The following is an 18495-nucleotide window of genomic DNA, read 5'->3' on the forward strand; positions in this document are numbered from 1 at the left end:
ATTTTAGAACTGGAACTGGAACTGGATGCACTGATTTTGAAGGAAATAATTGAAAAAAGAAAGTCACACCCTGCAAACTGACAGGATTAGTTCCTTTGGTCTGTTATGCATTACATCCTTGAGGTTTGAATGTGGGACATTGTTTGTTTTTTTTAATTCTTTGAGATTGTCATCAGAATGAGAATGAGAATCAGCTTTAATGGCCAAGTGCATACACGACATATAAGGAATTTAGATTTGACTATTGGTGTCACTCTAGAAATAAGGAAAGATAATAATAAAACTTATTACTGTTCTATTCTAAAATGATTTTTGCTTACTTATTTAATTCCAGTATTGTATCGCGCTGATATCCTAATACGTTTGTACTTTTCTTGGCACTGAATATGGTATGTTTTGCTCTTTGCAATGTCTGGCAAAATAATTTCCTCCAGTGTTAAGTTTTTTCTCATCTTTAAAAAAAAAAAAATCACAGGAAAAGCCTTTAAAGTACTTTACACAAATGTAAAAGTATTATTATTTTACATGGAAATAAAGTAAAAATAGAGAAAACAATAAAAGCACTCAGAGAGTGCAGTACTCCTCCAAGGCTGCTCAGTCATTGTATCACTTCCAACGGCTGAATTCGTGAAAAAATTTGTGGCAGAAATCACAGAACCACAGAATGTGTCCATTTAATATAGATGTACCCACAAACAAAATGACCTTGCGCTGAGCACAGGCGCGTGCTATGCATGTGTACGTTATGCACGGATAACAAATCATGTGACCTAAATATGTAGCTGGTGGCGGGAATTGATGGGACTCAGAAACACCCCCACAATTTAATCAATTGTTCCTTGTATCATTTCCGATGGATAAGTCCTGATAAGTCCCACCGCAGTGGATTTGTAGTAGGATCACAATCATGTGATCGTCAGAGGCAGCTGACGTAGTGTTCACTTGTTGTCATGGTTACAGTGACACCGTGCTGCTATCTCACAATGACACAGAAATTTTTAACAAATCCGTGGATCCAGACTATAAGCAGCATCACTGCCAAAATCTAATCACTTGGTCCTTGTGTCAATTCTGACCTTCTCTGTAAATTTCATCCAAATCTGTTTGTCCGTTTTTGAGTAATGTTGCTAACAGACAGACAAACATATGCAGATCGTCACATAACTCCTCCTTTGCGGAGCAATAACGTAAGAATTTGGGTTTTCTATCTTTTCCCATGTGTCCCTTTCTGATTTATCTGGCGGACTTCTTGTAGGTCCCCACCCTCATGTTGGAAACCGCTGCTACAGCTCATATTGGGTCCCTCATGTTAGAAATAAGTTTTTTCTCCATTTTTCCAGCATTTGATGTTATATATAGGTGTTAGTTTTGGGAAACCCTGAGTATCTCCATCATGACTCTCTGTCTTCTCTCTCCCTCTCTGTCCGTCTCACTCTCTCTCCCACCGGCACGAAACAGCCAATCAGAGGGCTCGGATCGCCTCCTCTCTCTCTCTCTCTCTCTCTCTCTCTCTCTCTCTCTCTCTCAGTCCACAGGAGCGGTCCTCCTCCTCCTCCTCTCCTATCAGAGACACACATTCACACACGCACACATACACGCACACTCACACACATCCACACACACACACACACACACACACACACACTCCGTCCAGTCCAAACCCCCAGAAAAGCCCTGCTGAATCCTCACACCGTCTGTCAGCATGGGGAGCGCTTGTTTTTCCCGGGACGTTTGTTTGTTTATCCTCCTCATAAATACTTGCAGGGTGATGGGGAATGTCGGACTCGCAGGTAAGAGCTCCCCTTTCCTCTCTGTCTTGCGTTATTGTCGGGACTTTTTCCGTGGATTTAGTCTGACCGGCTTAAAGGAGGAAATGATGGAGTGAAAAACTACGAGGGGCATTCTGATGAGGCACAGATGACTTTAAAAATGATGAATTAATGTGTCTAAACTTGCCATTTATTATTATGGCAGCACTACAAGTTCCTATTGGCAAATATTGCTACAATGTACGTCTACGGCACAACTGCACTGATGCTAAAACTACACCTATGGCACTGAAAACTCGCCTTTGCGCGCTGCTCTCACTGGCCGGTGCCATTAAACATAGACTTGTAAGTCATTTAGTCGTTTAGTAAAGCACACTTGATGTATTAAATGTCAGAGTTTTGGTGGGAACTTTTCTTTACATCACAGTTTTCCTTTCCTGAACTCTATTTGTGATGCGTAAATGGATTTAGTCTCCCAGACTTGACTGGAACTTCTGTTTCCTGCGCGCAAAGGTCAGTTTGAATCGGAAACCGCAGCTTGATCTCTGGGTTAAGCGCTCATTTGCTTTGATTTGGAGTTGAGAGAGCTGCCTGTTTTCATATTTCACCGTGGGGGGAAAAACGGTGCAAATGATTTACCGAAGGTGGTTTTCAGAAGTCCGCTAGAGAGCATCTCGTGTCCGGGGGTTGGTGGTGGCCTGTCCGGAGCTGCAGGAGGGAGGAGGAGGAGTGTGTGTGTGTGTGTGTGTGTGTGTGTGTGTGTGTGTGTGTGTGTGTGTGTGTGTGTGTGTGTGTGTGTGTGCGTGTGTGCGTGTGTGTGTGTGTAAATGTGAGCTGAGGGGTGTGGTGGTGGCAGGAGAGCAGTCAAGAGTCCCAGGAGGAGCAGGCAGGCAGGCAGCAGGGGCCCAATATCGACCCTGCAGCAGCACATTGTTCAGCCTCCCACCACTGTGAACATGTGAGGAGTCATTACAGAGAAAGAGAGCCACCGTGCAGGCAGAGCTTTAACAAACCCAGGAGGACTCAGTTTTCTGCGGCACACTGCAGGAGTAGAGGCGCTGAAAAGAAAAACGTGTCCTGTTTAAAAAAAAAAACACCTTAACTGTTGCTGCTTCTGCTCTCAGACTCCCCCTCCGTCTCTCTCGTTGCTTCACCTTCAATAAAAGACTCACACACTTTTTTAACAGGGAAAATATTTATTGTAAATTCCGTTTTATCGTTTATTTATTGCCTTTGTACGGCTGAGCTGGGCAGAGGGCCAGACAGAGCAGGGGCTGAACCACAGGCTGCCTCAAGCTGGGCTGACTAACATACACATCGGCTGTTTATACTGGGATGGCAGCAAAGGACCATGAGAGCAGCTCTGTGGTGATGCAAAGGTCTACTGAGCAACACATTTCAATAACATGAACCAAAGCATTTCTATGTCTGTGTTTCTGGTTCCCTCTTTCCTGCATAAGCAGACGTGTGTGTGTGTGGACATTGTGTAATGAGTGAGCCGTCTGCCCATCAATTCAGGCCCAGATGTGACCAGCTCTTGTCAATAACCTGATCAATTGAGGAGCTGTTAAGCAGAGACTATACTCTCTGGTGCATGTGCACACATTCAGCACACCACAGAAAGGTAGTTTTAAATGATGTCATTTTCTAGTCCACTTTTTTGATTTCTCTTGGAGGACATTTTCCATACATGCACATTAGGTCAGTGCCTCTGTATTCCATGCATGCACATCACTGCCCAACATGCGCTCTACAGTTCTTCTACTCTGGTGGCTGTGTGGGCACGAGTAGTGAGTTGTACCTACACTTCTGCATAGACTCTCGTGGAATTGTGGAAATTTCACACTGACACTAGCAGACTCTCGCAGACTCACTGATGCCCAAAGTGTAACAACAGCCACGGATACCACAGACGCATAATTACTCCGTCAAGGAACGTTTAGGAGTTATGTGATGATCTGTCTGTCAGACCGGCGGATTTGGATGAAATTTTCAGGGAAGGTCAGAAATGACACAAGGACCAAATGATTAGATTTTGGCAGTGATGCAGCTTATAGTCTGGATCCATGGATTTGTTAAGGATTCCTGTATCATTGTGAGATAGCGCCACGGTGTCACTGTAACTATGACAAACAAATGAACACTACGTCAGCTGCCTGCTGATGATCACATGATTGTGATTCCATTACAAATCCACCGCTGTGGACTTATCGGAACGTATCCATCGGAAATGATACAAGGAACAATTGATTAAATTGTGGGGGTGTTTCTGAGTCCCATCAATTCCTGCTACATATTTAGGTCACGCGATTCGGTATACGTACATAACGTACATGTGCATAACAACTGCCTGTGCTCACCGCAAGGTAATTTTTTATTTAAGATTTTCTCCATAGGAAATGATACAATAAATGAGCAGCCTTGGCGGAGTACTGCGCTCTCTAAATGCTTTTCTGGTTATTGTTATTACTAAACTGCTGTGTAGCTCACATGGAATCTGCTTGGAGGACACACTGTAAATGTGCAGTAGATCAGCATCTATGTATTTTCATGCACATTACTGCACTTGTAGTCAAGTGACTGTGCTGACAGATACGAATATTGGGCTGAACTCTGATGAGGAAGTTCAGACCCCAGCAGACCCTCATGTACTTGTCAGTGTAACTCTATGATTTTACTCCCTAACACATTCATACACAGACAGTTGTGGACAGCTGTGGACATCATGGAAATGTAGTTGTTTTTAAATTATATTGCTTTCTAGCCTACTCAAATTCTGTTTAGAGCATGTGTTCCATACATGTGCAGTCTTTGGCATGTCTGTCTTTCCTAAGATGCACAATGCTGAGCATGAGTGCTGCCGACCTTGTAGCATAGCAGCCACGTGAATACTAATGTTGGGCTGCACGTGGATGTTCACAAAGGTGTCCATGTGGACTCTTATTGACTTGGACGGATGGCCAAATTTATTTGGACCCTTGAATACCTGCACATGCAGAAAGTATTAGGCTTTGATTATACTTCTTTGGAGACGTGGCAGCTGTGGAACCCAGGGATGCGTAGTGTTTGTTAAATAAGCTATTTTTAAATCCACTTGGAGTCTGAGAGGAGAACCCTATATACATGTGTAGCATCTATGTTATATATTCTGTATATGCACACTCATGTCCTTGTAGCACAGTGGCCTTGTGGACCTCAGTTTTGGGTGGCACGTCTGCAGAAGCATCTGCACAGACTCATGAGGCTTGGCTAGATGCTGAAATTCCCGTCATGCAGATCTGATTGGATCCTTGCATATTTGCAGACATGGAAAGTATAACCTCGGCCTTAAACCCTCTGTCCTCTGCATGCCGTCTGTGTGTCATGTTATTAGACACAAATTTGAAATAGAAATTCACTGACTGTATGTAAAGATGTACGGAGTGAGGTGTGATCCAGTAGAGTCGGTTTGATGCCCACGGTTGTAGTTTACATTCAGCAACACCTTCTCTGTTTGGAGCCTGGACAAAAAATATATTAATGAAGTATTTCTCGAAGCACAGTGATGTTTTTTGGAAATCTGAAATCAGTTTTTTTTGGTTTTGTTTTTGGAGGCAGCATCTAGCAGTTCCACTTGAAGGTACTCTCACATTGTCTTCAGGCTCATGTTATGCTATCAGCTACTTGGTCAAGTTCCAGAAGAGCTGGATGCTACATTTCCCACTATGCATATTAAAACTGGATTTTATTAGACAGCTGACTCCTACAACAGGCCTTGTATTTTTTATCAGAGGGCTTGACCCCTGAACCTGCCTCTGAGCATGGCTATGCGGCACACATCTTTGTCTTCAGATGTGATTGGATGACACATCATACAGAGTTGTTTCACTTATAGCCCCGTCCTAATTGCTCATATCTTTTAGACTTTACATAGCCAGACCATCACGTTGAAAAGCTCCATCCAGAGCCGCAGGAGACAGAATGTAGCAGTTCTTTAGTGTAACTAAGTAAAGTCGGCTTGTCACTCATCCCAGGTGCCATACCTCAGAGGGTTTTGACCACAAGTGATGTTTTTTCCATGTTATATTTAAACATTTTTGAGGGAAAGTCATTGGAATAAATTTATGGTAATCTTCCTGCAAACTGCTGGAACGACTCCTGTTGTCTGAAAGTGTTGTTGGCAGTCTTGTAATGTGACATGAACAAGACACAGACTGTAATTATTTAAAGGCCACTAAAAGGATAAAGGAGAACAGATGGAACACTGAACATAACTTTCTTGTGAGAGACTGCTGGATCACTGCAGTTAGGATACAGCTTCAGTGAATCCAACTTTTCACTCCTTGCTTTCACTAAATTCTTATATATTCGATATGTCAGGTTGGGTATTGTAACCAAGTACCAGTCCGACATCAGAGCTGTTTTTTACAAACTGAAAGGTGAATACTTCAGTGCTTTGGACTTCCTGGAATCACTGTTTTGTCAGATGACACGGGGCTAGAGATCAGTAGTGGGCACAGATCCTGGTCTGGCATGTCAGGGCAGTGCATCATCAGTCATCTGCCAGCCGGCATCGTGAGCTTATTGAATCCCAGTGGACTCAAGTCTAATTGGATATTAATGTTTTATGTTTGTGCAGATGCAGACGAGTGCGCAGAGGGTTCAGACGACTGCCACATTGACGCTCTCTGCCAGAACACTGCCAAGTCCTACAACTGCATCTGCAAACCAGGCTACAAGGGAGATGGCAAGCAGTGCGAGGGTAAGTCCTACTCTATCGTAAAGCTTTTAGGGGATCCCAGCACAGGTGAAAGCACAATCTAGAGTATTAATGCACAATAACAGTGGCTTGAAACATCCTTTGTAATAAGGGATTTTGGTTGCACTGTCATTATTAGCAGGGATAATGTTGCACATTTTTAAGCTGTCTCTCCAGAAAGACGTTGACAGCATTGGAATGGGTCGTACACACAGAAGTACCACAGAACGAAGCTTGAAAGACGACTGCAATATTTGGTGTAGAGTTGGCAACAGTCCAACATCTGAAAATTGTGGAGCGTTTCTGACACTATCTAACCATCTGACATGCAGTTTGAACAAACTTAACTGTAACCATGCTGAAGAGGGAGGTGCCATCAGGTGTGACAACAGAGGTTCACACATTTTGTTAGGAAAAGACCATTGTACCCAGGAGGGCAAGATAGCACAATCAGGACTGTCTGAGATTTCAGCATTAATGCGCACATGGTTCTAGACACAGAGAAAAAGCCAATCTACAAGTTGACTTTTTGCTGTGAGATTGAGAGTATATCCACAAGTAATGGACTGAGCCCAACAGATTGGTGGTTGGTTGATCCATAGGAATGGTGCTGGGGACTATCTGGGCATATTTGGATGGAATCAAAACCTGATCAAATGCTGATCCTTTCTTTGCAGAACCCTACCATGTTGTCTACTACTTCAGAACTTCTTCTCTCCTTTAGCACAGCCTAAGAAGTAAGGTCACGCTGGTACAACTCTGAGTTTGGCTACAGAGGCTGGAAGAAATACACAGATTTATGTCTGGGAGTATTGTATCTCCACCCTCTAGCTCCTAGCAAAGCTCACTGTACAAAGGTGAACTCTAGCAAGTCCACTGTCTGATTAAAGTGCTGTCTGTGCTCAGTCAAAAGGCATTTAAATCACATCCTCCCACTTAAACTTTTGTTAATATGTACACTATCGTTGAAAAGTTTGATGTCACTTAGAAATGTCCTTATTTTTAAAAGAAAAGCATTTTTTTCCAATGAAGATAACATTAAATGATTGATAAATCCAGTGTAGACATTGCTACTGTGGTAAATGACTATTCTAGCTGGAAACAACTGATTTTTAATGGAATATCTCCATAGGGATACAGAGGAACATTTCCAGCAACCATCACTCCTGTGTTCTAATGCTACATTGTGTTAGCTAATGGTGCTGAAAGGCTAATTGATGATTAGAAAACCCTTGTGCAATTATGTTAGCACATAAGGTAAGATAAGTCTTTATTTCTCCCCACGCCAGGGGAAATTCACATTGTTACAGCAGCTTATGTAGCAATAGACGTAGTAATAGAAATAAAATAAAACAAAAGTGAATGAAAAGTGTGTTTAAGACTTTAAACAAAATTTTTATTTATTAATTTTTTTAGTTTTTATTAAGTCAAGAAAAAATGTACAAGCTGCTATTTAAGATGTCCAAAAACTTCTAAATATGTAACTTTGATACATAGAGATGAGCTTCTAGGGCTTTAGTCAATGACCAAACTAGGACTTTAAATGGGAGCAGCATTTGCAAGTGAGACACGTTCTAATGTCAGGTACTGTATGAACTTCAGCCTATCTGAAACGCATTTAGACTGAGTCTGAAACGATCTGGGCACAAGAACTGGGCCTCTGATGTAACAGCAGGTTAGACAGCTGTTCCACAATCCCCACATATGCACACCCTACCCCCCCCCCCACCTACAGGTTCTCCTAATTAACGGGGAGGAAGTGGACTAATCGGGGGTGTTAGGTTGAGACGGGGGCAGCACCTGGCTGTGTGCTCACACCTCCGCTCACTTCTGCCTCAAAGCACACCACAGCTGGAGCCGCCCGACTGCACAGATACACCAGCTCTCTCATTTATTTATGCACACACACGCACGTATGCATGCACACGCACACACGCACAGTGTGATCCTCTAATCTCTTCCATTGTACCTCACACTCCACTGCTCATATAAGTGATGCTACAGAATGTTTGCATTATCACAACCTTAAAAAAATGAATGAAAAAATACAACATACTACGTATCGGTTCATTTTTTTCTGTGACCTATGATAACATTGCATTCACCAAGTTAACTGCTTTGATCTTTGAACATGACAGCATCACCTGTGCGTCCGACTAGGCAGGAAAGATTAGTTAATTAGCAAGTTTAATTAGATTACATGAACCAAGTTCGAAATATACTGGGATTATCCTTAGAAGCGAAAACTTCACAATGTTGGAGCTGGAAGCGCGAAACACTCTCACCTCAATATCTTGATTAGTCGTTGTTCTCTGACTTGTTGATTACAGGCAAGCGTCCTCTTCAGTAGATGAAGTTTTGTTTTTCCCAGACACCCTCAGGACTCGTGGCCATAGAAAATGCATAAAATTTCAATTAATTAATCATTGACAGATTTTTGCTGCTTTCAGTCTTTGTTGTTACTGCATTGGATAATTTTTTTATTCTATTTTTTTCAATCCAGGAATAACTGTAACTTTTCCTGTTTGTTCAGCTGCATGTGCTCAAACAGCCCCCCCCCCCCCCCCCCCCCCCCCACACACACACAAAATAAGATAGGGCAGTGTTGTGATACGCCTGGTACCAGTTTAATGAGTTTAAATTCCACAGGGCATGCATTTTACCTGTTTGCATGTATGATTTGAGAATTTAAACCAAATTATGTAGTATAGTTAGTCATTTCCTGGTCAGTCCCTCAGAATAATGCAACCAGCTTTTTAAGTTTATGTATACATGTATATTATCTTATTATTCTTCAGCCAAGAGAAAGTCAAGACCAAGGTCTGACAGCTTACAGATGGTCATTTTCAGAATTTACAAGTAAAACATAAGGTGAATTTGTCTGTGCCTCTTGTCTCTGAATATGTCAACTCTAGCCAGCTAACATTACATGAAATTTCAGTAAGAAATGGCAGCTACAATGAGTAATAATGCAAATTTATAATACACAAAATGAGCTCTTGGTAGTTAGAGATTAACTGGGTGGATCCCATCACCATCAGCCAGTTACCTCAGTCAGCTGTCGCCAAGTCACACATTGAAACTCTTACCTGACATCAAACTGATCGACCCACAAACAAGTGCACTATTCATCAAATAGATATTAACACATACTAACAGTGAGCTGTCTTACCTTAAAATATCCTTCTTACCAGATTTCGTGCAAAGACAACACAAACTTTGCACACTCACAAACATGGAAAGACACTGGCCTTAGAGGAAATTCCATCCATCATCTGTACACTACTTAATCCTCATTAGGTTCATGGGGGGCTGGAGTCTATCCCAGCTGATGTAGGGTGAAGGCAGGGGACACACTGGACAGGTCACCAGTCTATCACAGGACTACATACGGAGACAAACAATCACACTCACATGCACTGGCAGTTTAGAATCTCCAGTTAACCTCAGCGTGGTTTTGGACTGTGGGAGGAAGCCGGAGAACCTGGAGAAAACCCACACATGCACATGGAGAACATGCAAACTCCATGCAGAAAGATCCCGGGAAGGTCGGGACGTGAACTGAGGATCTTGTAGCTGCAAGGCAACAGTGTAACAGTGTAAAATATCTGTCCTGATGGGATGACAATGCCTCCATCCATAGGACACAAGAGGTCGCTGGATGGTTTATTGAGTATGAAAAATATACTATGGCCTTCGCAGTCACCAGATCTCAACCCCATTAAACACCTCTGGGTGATTTGGACTGATGTGTGAGACAGTGTTCTATCCCACCAATAGGCTTCCAGAGACTTACTTCTCATCTCTATGTAATAATAACATAATATGTCAGCACTACCTCATAGTAATGCGTGGACACTTCCTTGTTAGAGTAAGGGATATTTTTTTCTATTCTTCTTCTGGACATGAATGCAGCAAGTACCTACTGTAGTTTTTATTTTTGCACTTTAGAAAATAATCTTTGTTTAAGTTTCTTTAAATTGCTATGGTGTCAAAACCTACTAACTGTTATAGTGGATGCTGTGTATGTACCATAAACGCAGTCAACATGTTTTATTTTTTGAAAGAAAATGAGAGATTGCATTGATTTACACAAGCTAGTGGAACATCATGACTCACTATAGAACGTTTTTCACTAATTACAGTTGCATTATAGCATAAAAATGACTTCTCTCCTCGATCTCCCCATGAACTCTTTATTTCTACTGTCACTGCGCACTGCTATCTCACACTGATGTCATTTTTGGTTGTACAAACCTTTTAGAGGACCATGATTATTGACTGTATAGACTCAAGTCCTAAGCTACATTAATGATGCAGCTCTCCATATATACTGTGTGATTTATTACTCTGGACAGTCACAAAGACACACGTTCTGAATGAGGTGTCCTGAATAACAACAGCTCCTCTGTCCTCTGAGCGGAGACAGCAACAGGGTTCGGTTTTTCAGGAATACGATCTTCCTCCCATAAACTTGCTGTCTGAGCAGACCTGCGCTGCCAGCCGCTCTTTATTACATCACTTCTCCCAGGCATGCATTTGAATCAGTGTGTGTGTTTCTGTGTGTGTGGGGGGATGATGCACTCTGTCTGAACGGAGCTTGAATGTCAACTGCGTTTTCTTACATCACCGTTCTCCATCCAGCGTTTGGATGTGCAGTGTGTGTGCGTCAGCCATGCTTCACAACACGCTCTCCTCCCTTCGCCTCCTGACTGCATGCTGAGATCTGTCGAACTCTCCCCCTGGTGATGAGGCAACAGCTCATGACGGGGACACCAAATGAAGACAGATGGTGGATGGGAGCTGACCCCTGACCCCAGTGATTAGATATGCGCGCTGTAATTGGCCAGCTGTGTTTTCCATCAACAGGCATTACGGGCCACTTTGCCGGCCAGCGCCATTAGCGGCTTTGCTATTCCTGGAAGCACCTGGAAGCAGCAGAGCCTCTGCACTCGATCTCTGAGTCCCTCGGGTCATCTCTGCTTCTTTATTATCAGCATCACTCCATATCAGCGAATTATCACTCAACAGACTAGTAAAACATGCCACGCATCATGAAAAATTGGATAAAACTGAGGGTTTGTCTTTGACTTTTTACTCCCTTGTTCTCACAAGTGCATTGACCCAGAAATGTATGATCAGTCCACACTGTTATCTCTCATTTGTCATCTTATCATACTTTTCCAGGTCTACAGCACCCTTGTTTATTCAAAGACCTCCAGATGCACTCTTCATACTCCATATTCTTGGATATAAAGTGCAGTTTTAAATTGTGAAGCCTCATGAGTCTTATACAGACAAATTGGTTTTGCTGCCCTCATAAATGAATGTAACACAGTTGGACGTGTCCTAAGATACCCTGTTTAAACACCGTGCACCTGTAATAACAGCAAGCAAACTGCTGAGTGGTATGAATTATTCCCAGTGGCACAAAGATTCAAATATAGATATTTACCCATTTATACACCCTTACCGCACAGACAGTCCAGACAGTCTCAGATTTCTTAAACTCTTGCTGTGTATACACTGGAGACTGACCTCATGTTATTTCATTTCTGCAACTCTATGATGTTTCCAAATCAAAACACTTTTATCAAGGAAAATCATTTTGTTTGCTGCAAGTTTGCTTCTGCCTTCTGGATATACAGTGCAGAAACAATACAACAATGAGAGCTGAGGACTAAATATGATATACAGCACTTAATCCTCATTAGCGTCATGGAGGGTTGGAGTCTATCCCAGCTGATTCAGAGTGAAGGCAGGAGACACCCTGGACAGGTCACCAGTCTATCACAGGGCCACATGTAAAAACAAACAATCACACCTACGGACAATTTAGAATCACCAATTAACCTTAGCATGTTTCTGGACTGTGGGAGAAAGCTGACGTACCTGGAGAAAACCCACACATGCACAGGGAGAACATGTAAACTCCATGCACAAAGATTCTGGGAAGCGAGTCAGAGTTTTCGGGGATGTGAACCAAGGATCTTCTAGCTGCAAGGTGAAAGTGCTAACCACCAAGCCACTGTGCAGCCCAAATCCAAAGTAAGTAACTCTGAAAAACAATTTGGTTGTTCACGCAAAAGAAATGCTAAATGTTGTGGGTCAGGCCCAGACTGAGAAACGTGTGGTCTAAAGTTCAGTTAAATATTGTGAATTAATACATTTGGAGCCAGTGTACATGTACAGAGAGCAGCAAGATCACTGACTGAATTGATCACATTACTAACGTACAACATGTTTAGGGAGGCCTGTGTGGGTCTACACTGAGAAAACTCTGACTCGCTCTCATGATTTGGTAACGGCTTAGATTAGAGCTCTGGTGACCAAGGGAGATGACCTGTGCTCTTAGTCTCTTTGCTACACTTCCGCACTGCAAATTAGCAGCTCGCAGGCCACATTGTCCTGCCAGGAGCTTGGCTGTTCAGTAGTTCACTCAGCAGGATCACAACCCAGCCACGGCCAGGTTCACCCAGACCAGAGCCCTCGGGTGTCTCTCGTCTTACCTCCCCACATCAGCGCTATGTCTTCACAGGAGTCAATCTCTGAAGTGAAAGTGTTTTTCTAAAGCTGCTCGCCACTGAAATCTGATCTTGTGATTATGAACGCTGCCCTCTCTGTAGACTTTTCCACAAGCTGATACTGCCGGCTTGTTATGGAAAAATGTGAACTTTTATCCCTGGGCTGTCAAATGAAGAGTATGTGGGAGGAGCTGTGTATCAGTCAAGCCTGCTTTACTGCACATGTGCATGTGTGAGTGCAGTCCAGTGCCAGAATCAACTCCCTGTTTATTGAGAGATGTATTTTAGTATTGTGCACTTGTTTACCAAGCTGAAGGTTAAAAATTCAAAGGCCTATGATAAGATGAATCACTGGGAATTAAAGAAATGCTGCTGTATGTCCAAAGTTCAGGGCAGAGCGACTTATCAGCTTTGAGAGATTAACTATGGCATTTCTACTGGGAAAAAAAAGAGAAAGAAAAAGAAATGTCAAGCTGTTAAATCTACAGATTTCTTACCAAAATGATGATATGAGATGATGATAAAAAAAAATAAAAAAATAAAATTTTGAGTCTTGAGTATTTTGGCACTAATGTTCAGTGTTGTGTTAAAAAGAACATTTCTCTCAGTGCATCGTGGTCCAGAGATCTGGCTGGTTGCCACAGAGCTGTCAGTGGCCCGCAAAAGCCCTGCAGTGTTTACTCAGCAATTGTCACTTACAGGCTAATTGATTGGTCTTCATCAAGGCTGTCCATTGCTCTGAGTAGAAGCCTCTTCTCCTCCCTCTCATTATGTGTTTTAACACCAAAGTCTTAGCCATCTCCTCTCCCAAAAACACATCTTCTGTGTGTAACTGTAACTGCAACTGTATCTTCACTCCAGGGTTTAATCTGTGTGCCAAAACAACTAATTAAGTATGAAGCAGGTACAGGGGAATGCCACTTTGAACACTGTTTTTTTCAGTGGTGCTCAGAAATACCTACTACAAAAATGGCCTTGAAAGAAGTTCTAAAGGGCTGGTTGCTGCATTGGACCAAGCATAAATGGTTCAGACCCCCCTAAAGCAGCCTGCAAGCCCTTGCAGTGAAAAACTGCTTAATGTTGTGCCAATGGAGAGGTCTCATTGAAGTCACAGTAGAGTTTGGGTGTTTTCATGTATTGCCATTGCTTCTTTGAACTTGGCCTTAAAAAACAGAAAACGATGATTAACAGTGCTGAAGAATATTTAGCCTGTCTTCAGGAGGAAATCCAGTTCATGTTACAGATCCACAATTTCCAAAACACCAGACAACTGTTGTAATTTGCCACAGCCAACAAGTTGTATGAGGGCAATGAAGTAGACAGAGTTTGAACCTCTCTTTCAGACTCTAATGTTTTATTCTTTTCACAACTACTTCTGTCATTCCCATGTGTACAACAATCAGTCAAACCAACATGATCTCTCACAGATGTAACAGCTGAGCTCTGATATACGTTAAGTGATCAGTCAGGTCTTATAGTCAGTGTGTTGGATGTGGAAGAGATCAGCTGCTGTCAATACCTTAGTGACTCTGACAGGGAGCAAGTCATTATGGACAGGAGACAGGTTGGAGCATCTCTGTAAGGGTCAGCAGTGGTGATTACTTAGTGACAGTGGTAGGGACAAACCTGTGACAGGGTGAAGGGGGATGTGCTGGAACAGTGTGATCCATGGTGACTAACGTCCTGGTGCCAGATGCCACAGAGCACCTTCAGAGTCCATGCTGCCTCTATGGCATAATGTTTAAGCTCCTCATGAACAAATCAGTGGACCACCACCATGGAAGCCTCAGAATCCTCATTCATCTTCTATGATGGTGTGAGTCGTACCTTTGCCCAACATTCATTTCCAGTACCCTCTGGTTTTACAGTGTCAGTTTGTGATGAATATTCATTCATCATTCACACAGAATGGTACCATCCATACTTTTTTTTAGGCTTGAGTGTGTGTCCCAGGATGGCAAGATTTGAAATAATTGTGAAAGGTACCCTGCCAGTCTGAACATATTTCACCCAGCTTTTCTCATACTGTGTGCCACAGTCATGAACACCTGACCTGCTTTACAGAGACAGAGCGAGAGGCAGAAAGGGCATCTCATGGGAAGAATGGATGGCGAGGGAGACGGCACAGGTGGGAGGGCGAGAGGGGGAAGTGGCAGACAATTACTAGGCCATTGTCTGCCTGGCGTCTGCACCTCCGTCATCAGTCAGCCGCTCTCCTCACTGGCTACCTACATGCACACATAACTCAGTTCGCACTCTCACAAAAAATGCATCTCACCCAGCACAGATTCCATTGACGCACCTCCCTCCCTCTCCCGCCTCTCTGTCTGCTCACATTCAGTGGAGCAGGTCACATTCACTGAGACTCAGGTTTTATATATAGATACAGTGACCTCATGCCAGCGTCTCCAACCCTCTTCCTTGTCAATTTGTGACAGATGAGTGGTACTACTGGGTGGAAATGTCACTCAGGAAAAGCTTATTCAGCTTGATACTGGCTTTATCTTTAAGTCCAACCTTGAAATGTAAATGTTGTGACACACATACCCACTCTGTCTGACTCTATAAGAGAGAAATTTAAATTTGAAAGAAAAAAAACAACATTCTAATGAGTGGTCTCGGCTTGATAACTAGGGTTTGTGGCTTGTTCTTAGCAACACTGCTGGCTACATACTAGCCCCAAGTAATGGAATCTGACATGTATGGTTTAAAAGATTAAAAATATTTGGATTGCTTCTGGTTATGTCTTTTCATAAATTCATGAAATCTAATGTGGTTTATTGGAAATGACTGCCAGCGTCTGTTAGCTTCTTTTATCTAAGCTCAGAGATAAATTGGAAACTTCTGTCTTCTGCTCCATTGTTGATCTGTTCTAATAAGGCTGTCAATGAGATGTCAACCACAATTATCTGCCGTATAGCCTGTACAGTACCAGTGAAAAGTTTGGACAAAGTAAAAAGTAATGATGGACGGTCGTTTCTCTTTACTGAGTCGAATAGTTCTTTCCATACTATGGATTACAACAGTCATCAAATAGGGCTATCCACTGTTTACTAACCCTACTTCTGCAGAACACAACTGATGGTCTCAAACACATTAAAAGGCAAGAAATTCCACAAACTCACCCTTCAAAAGGCACACCTCTTAATTCAAAACCATTTCAAATAACTACCTAATGAAGCTGATTGAGAGAATGCCAAGAGTGTAAAAAGCAGTAATCAAAGCAAAATGGCTACTTTAAAGAATCTAAAATATAAAACATATTCTGATTTTGTTTCACACACACTTTTTGTTCACAACATAATTCCACAAACAGTTTTTGTGTCCAAACTTTTGACTGGTAATGTGTATTTGTTTATTTGTTCTATGCTTTCATTTCAGAGTACAATGAGACATTAGCATGCATCATTTCCAATAAAAAACTGTAAAAATTGGGATGTTCTAAAGATTTTGCCTTGTATATGTGTGTGTGTGTGTGTGTGTGTGTGTGTGTATGTATATATAAAATATACAAAATACAAAATATGTGTGTGTGTGTATATATATAAATATTACAAATAATGCTTTAAGACATGGATCTTGGCACGCAATAAAAATGATGGAACAGAGAAAGAGGACACTATGAAATGAAAACAATGACTGTAGAAATTATTCCACTACAGTGTTTTGGTTTACACCATTTTCTGATAAAAATATCTTTATGCTCGCTTATGTTAGCTTAGTAGCTGCTGACAATGTCTGAGTGTCATGTGGTGCTAGTGAGGTATTGTTCAAGTTTGTTACAGACAAAATAAACTGACTACAAATGAGCTTTTTAAAATTTCACATAATATAAATTTAGGCATAGCAGGAAAAAAAATTACTTATGAAGATTCGCCTCCTATATTTTACCCATAGGTTGTGCTAGTGAGACCACATGCACTATTCAAGAGTTCTGGAGAGAGAACACCTAAATAGAATGCAGCTGCCGTTAATGTAATTAATCACAGCTGTGGCGTTCTGACTGGCTGCTGTGAAAAAGAGCCATTATCACCTAATGGAATTATAGCTAATGTGTTGGCAAGAAAGTACACATAATGTTAGAACTTTCTACAGACATGGAACAACACTAAATGTAAGTCAAATATTTCCTCTCATCCTGGCCCTGGTTTAGTTTCTACCAAGTTTATGCAAGTTTGATAGATATGCAGCTGTCTAACTAGTGGTTAACTTTGCTAACCTTTGTGTGAAAGAGATGGAGTTTGGTGGCCTCTAGACTCGACGTTAAAAAGAATTTTTTTTTGCTGTTCATCAAGCTTTATTAATGTTTTTTGGCAGCTTGAAGGCATAATGACAACACAAGCTCTTAAATAGTGTTCTTTATAGCTAATTTGTTAGTAAACTGTTTCTGTTTTTATGTGAGGGAAAAGTTAGTGCTGATTTTCTATCATGTTTCCAGCAGTGTGATGATGTAAGTCCAATATTCATATCTTCTTTAGCTCTCTTTCAATCTCTTTCTACTGGGAAACATCTTTTTAGCTGTTTAATGTCATAACTTTCTTCACCAGCTAGTTGCTCTAGTTGCCTGTAAGCTGTAGTAGGTGTTATCAATCCCTTTTTGCTGAAAACATCTGCGGAGAAGCAGGGCTGATAGGAATAGTGAGACTGAATTATATAGTAAATGTGTTGTAAAACCAAAACTATGAGAAAACATTGGCTAAAGACCTTTATACTGCAACAATGGGTAATATTTCTCTGTGTGTTTGCCACTGAGTGAGCCCTGTCACCTTCTGTGTAAAGGTGGTATTTAATGTTCTTTTAAAAATGTGGTTTAGTGAAGTTCTGAAAGACCAATGCAGGGATTTCGCATGTTTTGTGGTACTAATTCCAAAGAGTATTTACTTGCTTACTGTACTGCTCCTTTCCTCTAAACCTCACCCTTCTGCTTTTACATTTGTCTTGCTGTTCTGATCAATGGCATTGTTTATTATGCATCCCTCATCAAAGTGCAGCAGTTCACTATTTTTACTGGAAATTTAATGTAGTGTTGTGTTAACGTATGCTGGAAAAATGTGCATGCTACATAGTGACACCAAATACACATACACACTGCACAACTATGCAAGAAAAAACTGGCATATTTTCTGCTCGTACATCTAAAAATATAGCAGTATAATCGGCAGGATATTGGAATTGTAGTATAGCTTCCTTTCCTCCTTAGTACATTGACTCACCTTGTGTGAGTTTGCTATTTTCATCAATTTTGTCACCTTGCTGTGCAGCCATTTTTGCCGGCTCAGTTCTGCAAGACTGAAATGGTTTTTCCATCCATTTTGATGTGAGTAACATCGACACCAACCAAGGGAGCCCCTCTGCCGACACAACCGACGCGCTGATTATTGCACAGACTGACGCTGCAACGAAGCCAGGCAGCATTTCAGGCTGGGTGATCAAAATATACACTGCACAGTTAGCTGGTGCGTTC

General features: G+C 41.8%; 1 protein-coding gene across 2 annotated transcripts in view; it reads left to right on the top strand.

Annotated features, from left to right (window-relative positions):
* Positions 1–1549: 1549 nt before the first annotated feature.
* scube1 (signal peptide, CUB domain, EGF-like 1) overlaps positions 1550–18495 on the top strand; it is a 118495-nt gene continuing 101549 nt past the window's right edge. Inside the window, exons 1-2 of one of the 2 annotated variants that reach the window (XM_023299765.3) lie at positions 1550–1790; positions 6388–6510. In XM_023299765.3, coding sequence (XP_023155533.1) covers positions 1703–1790; positions 6388–6510 — 211 coding nt within the window. In that variant the 5' untranslated portion in view covers positions 1550–1702. The remainder of the gene's footprint in view (positions 1791–6387; positions 6511–18495) is intronic. The other variant, XM_023299766.3, reaches the window with a different exon arrangement.

Source organism: Amphiprion ocellaris, chromosome 21, assembly GCF_022539595.1.
Source record: "Amphiprion ocellaris isolate individual 3 ecotype Okinawa chromosome 21, ASM2253959v1, whole genome shotgun sequence".
In the NCBI taxonomy this organism is placed as follows: Eukaryota; Metazoa; Chordata; class Actinopteri; family Pomacentridae; genus Amphiprion; species Amphiprion ocellaris.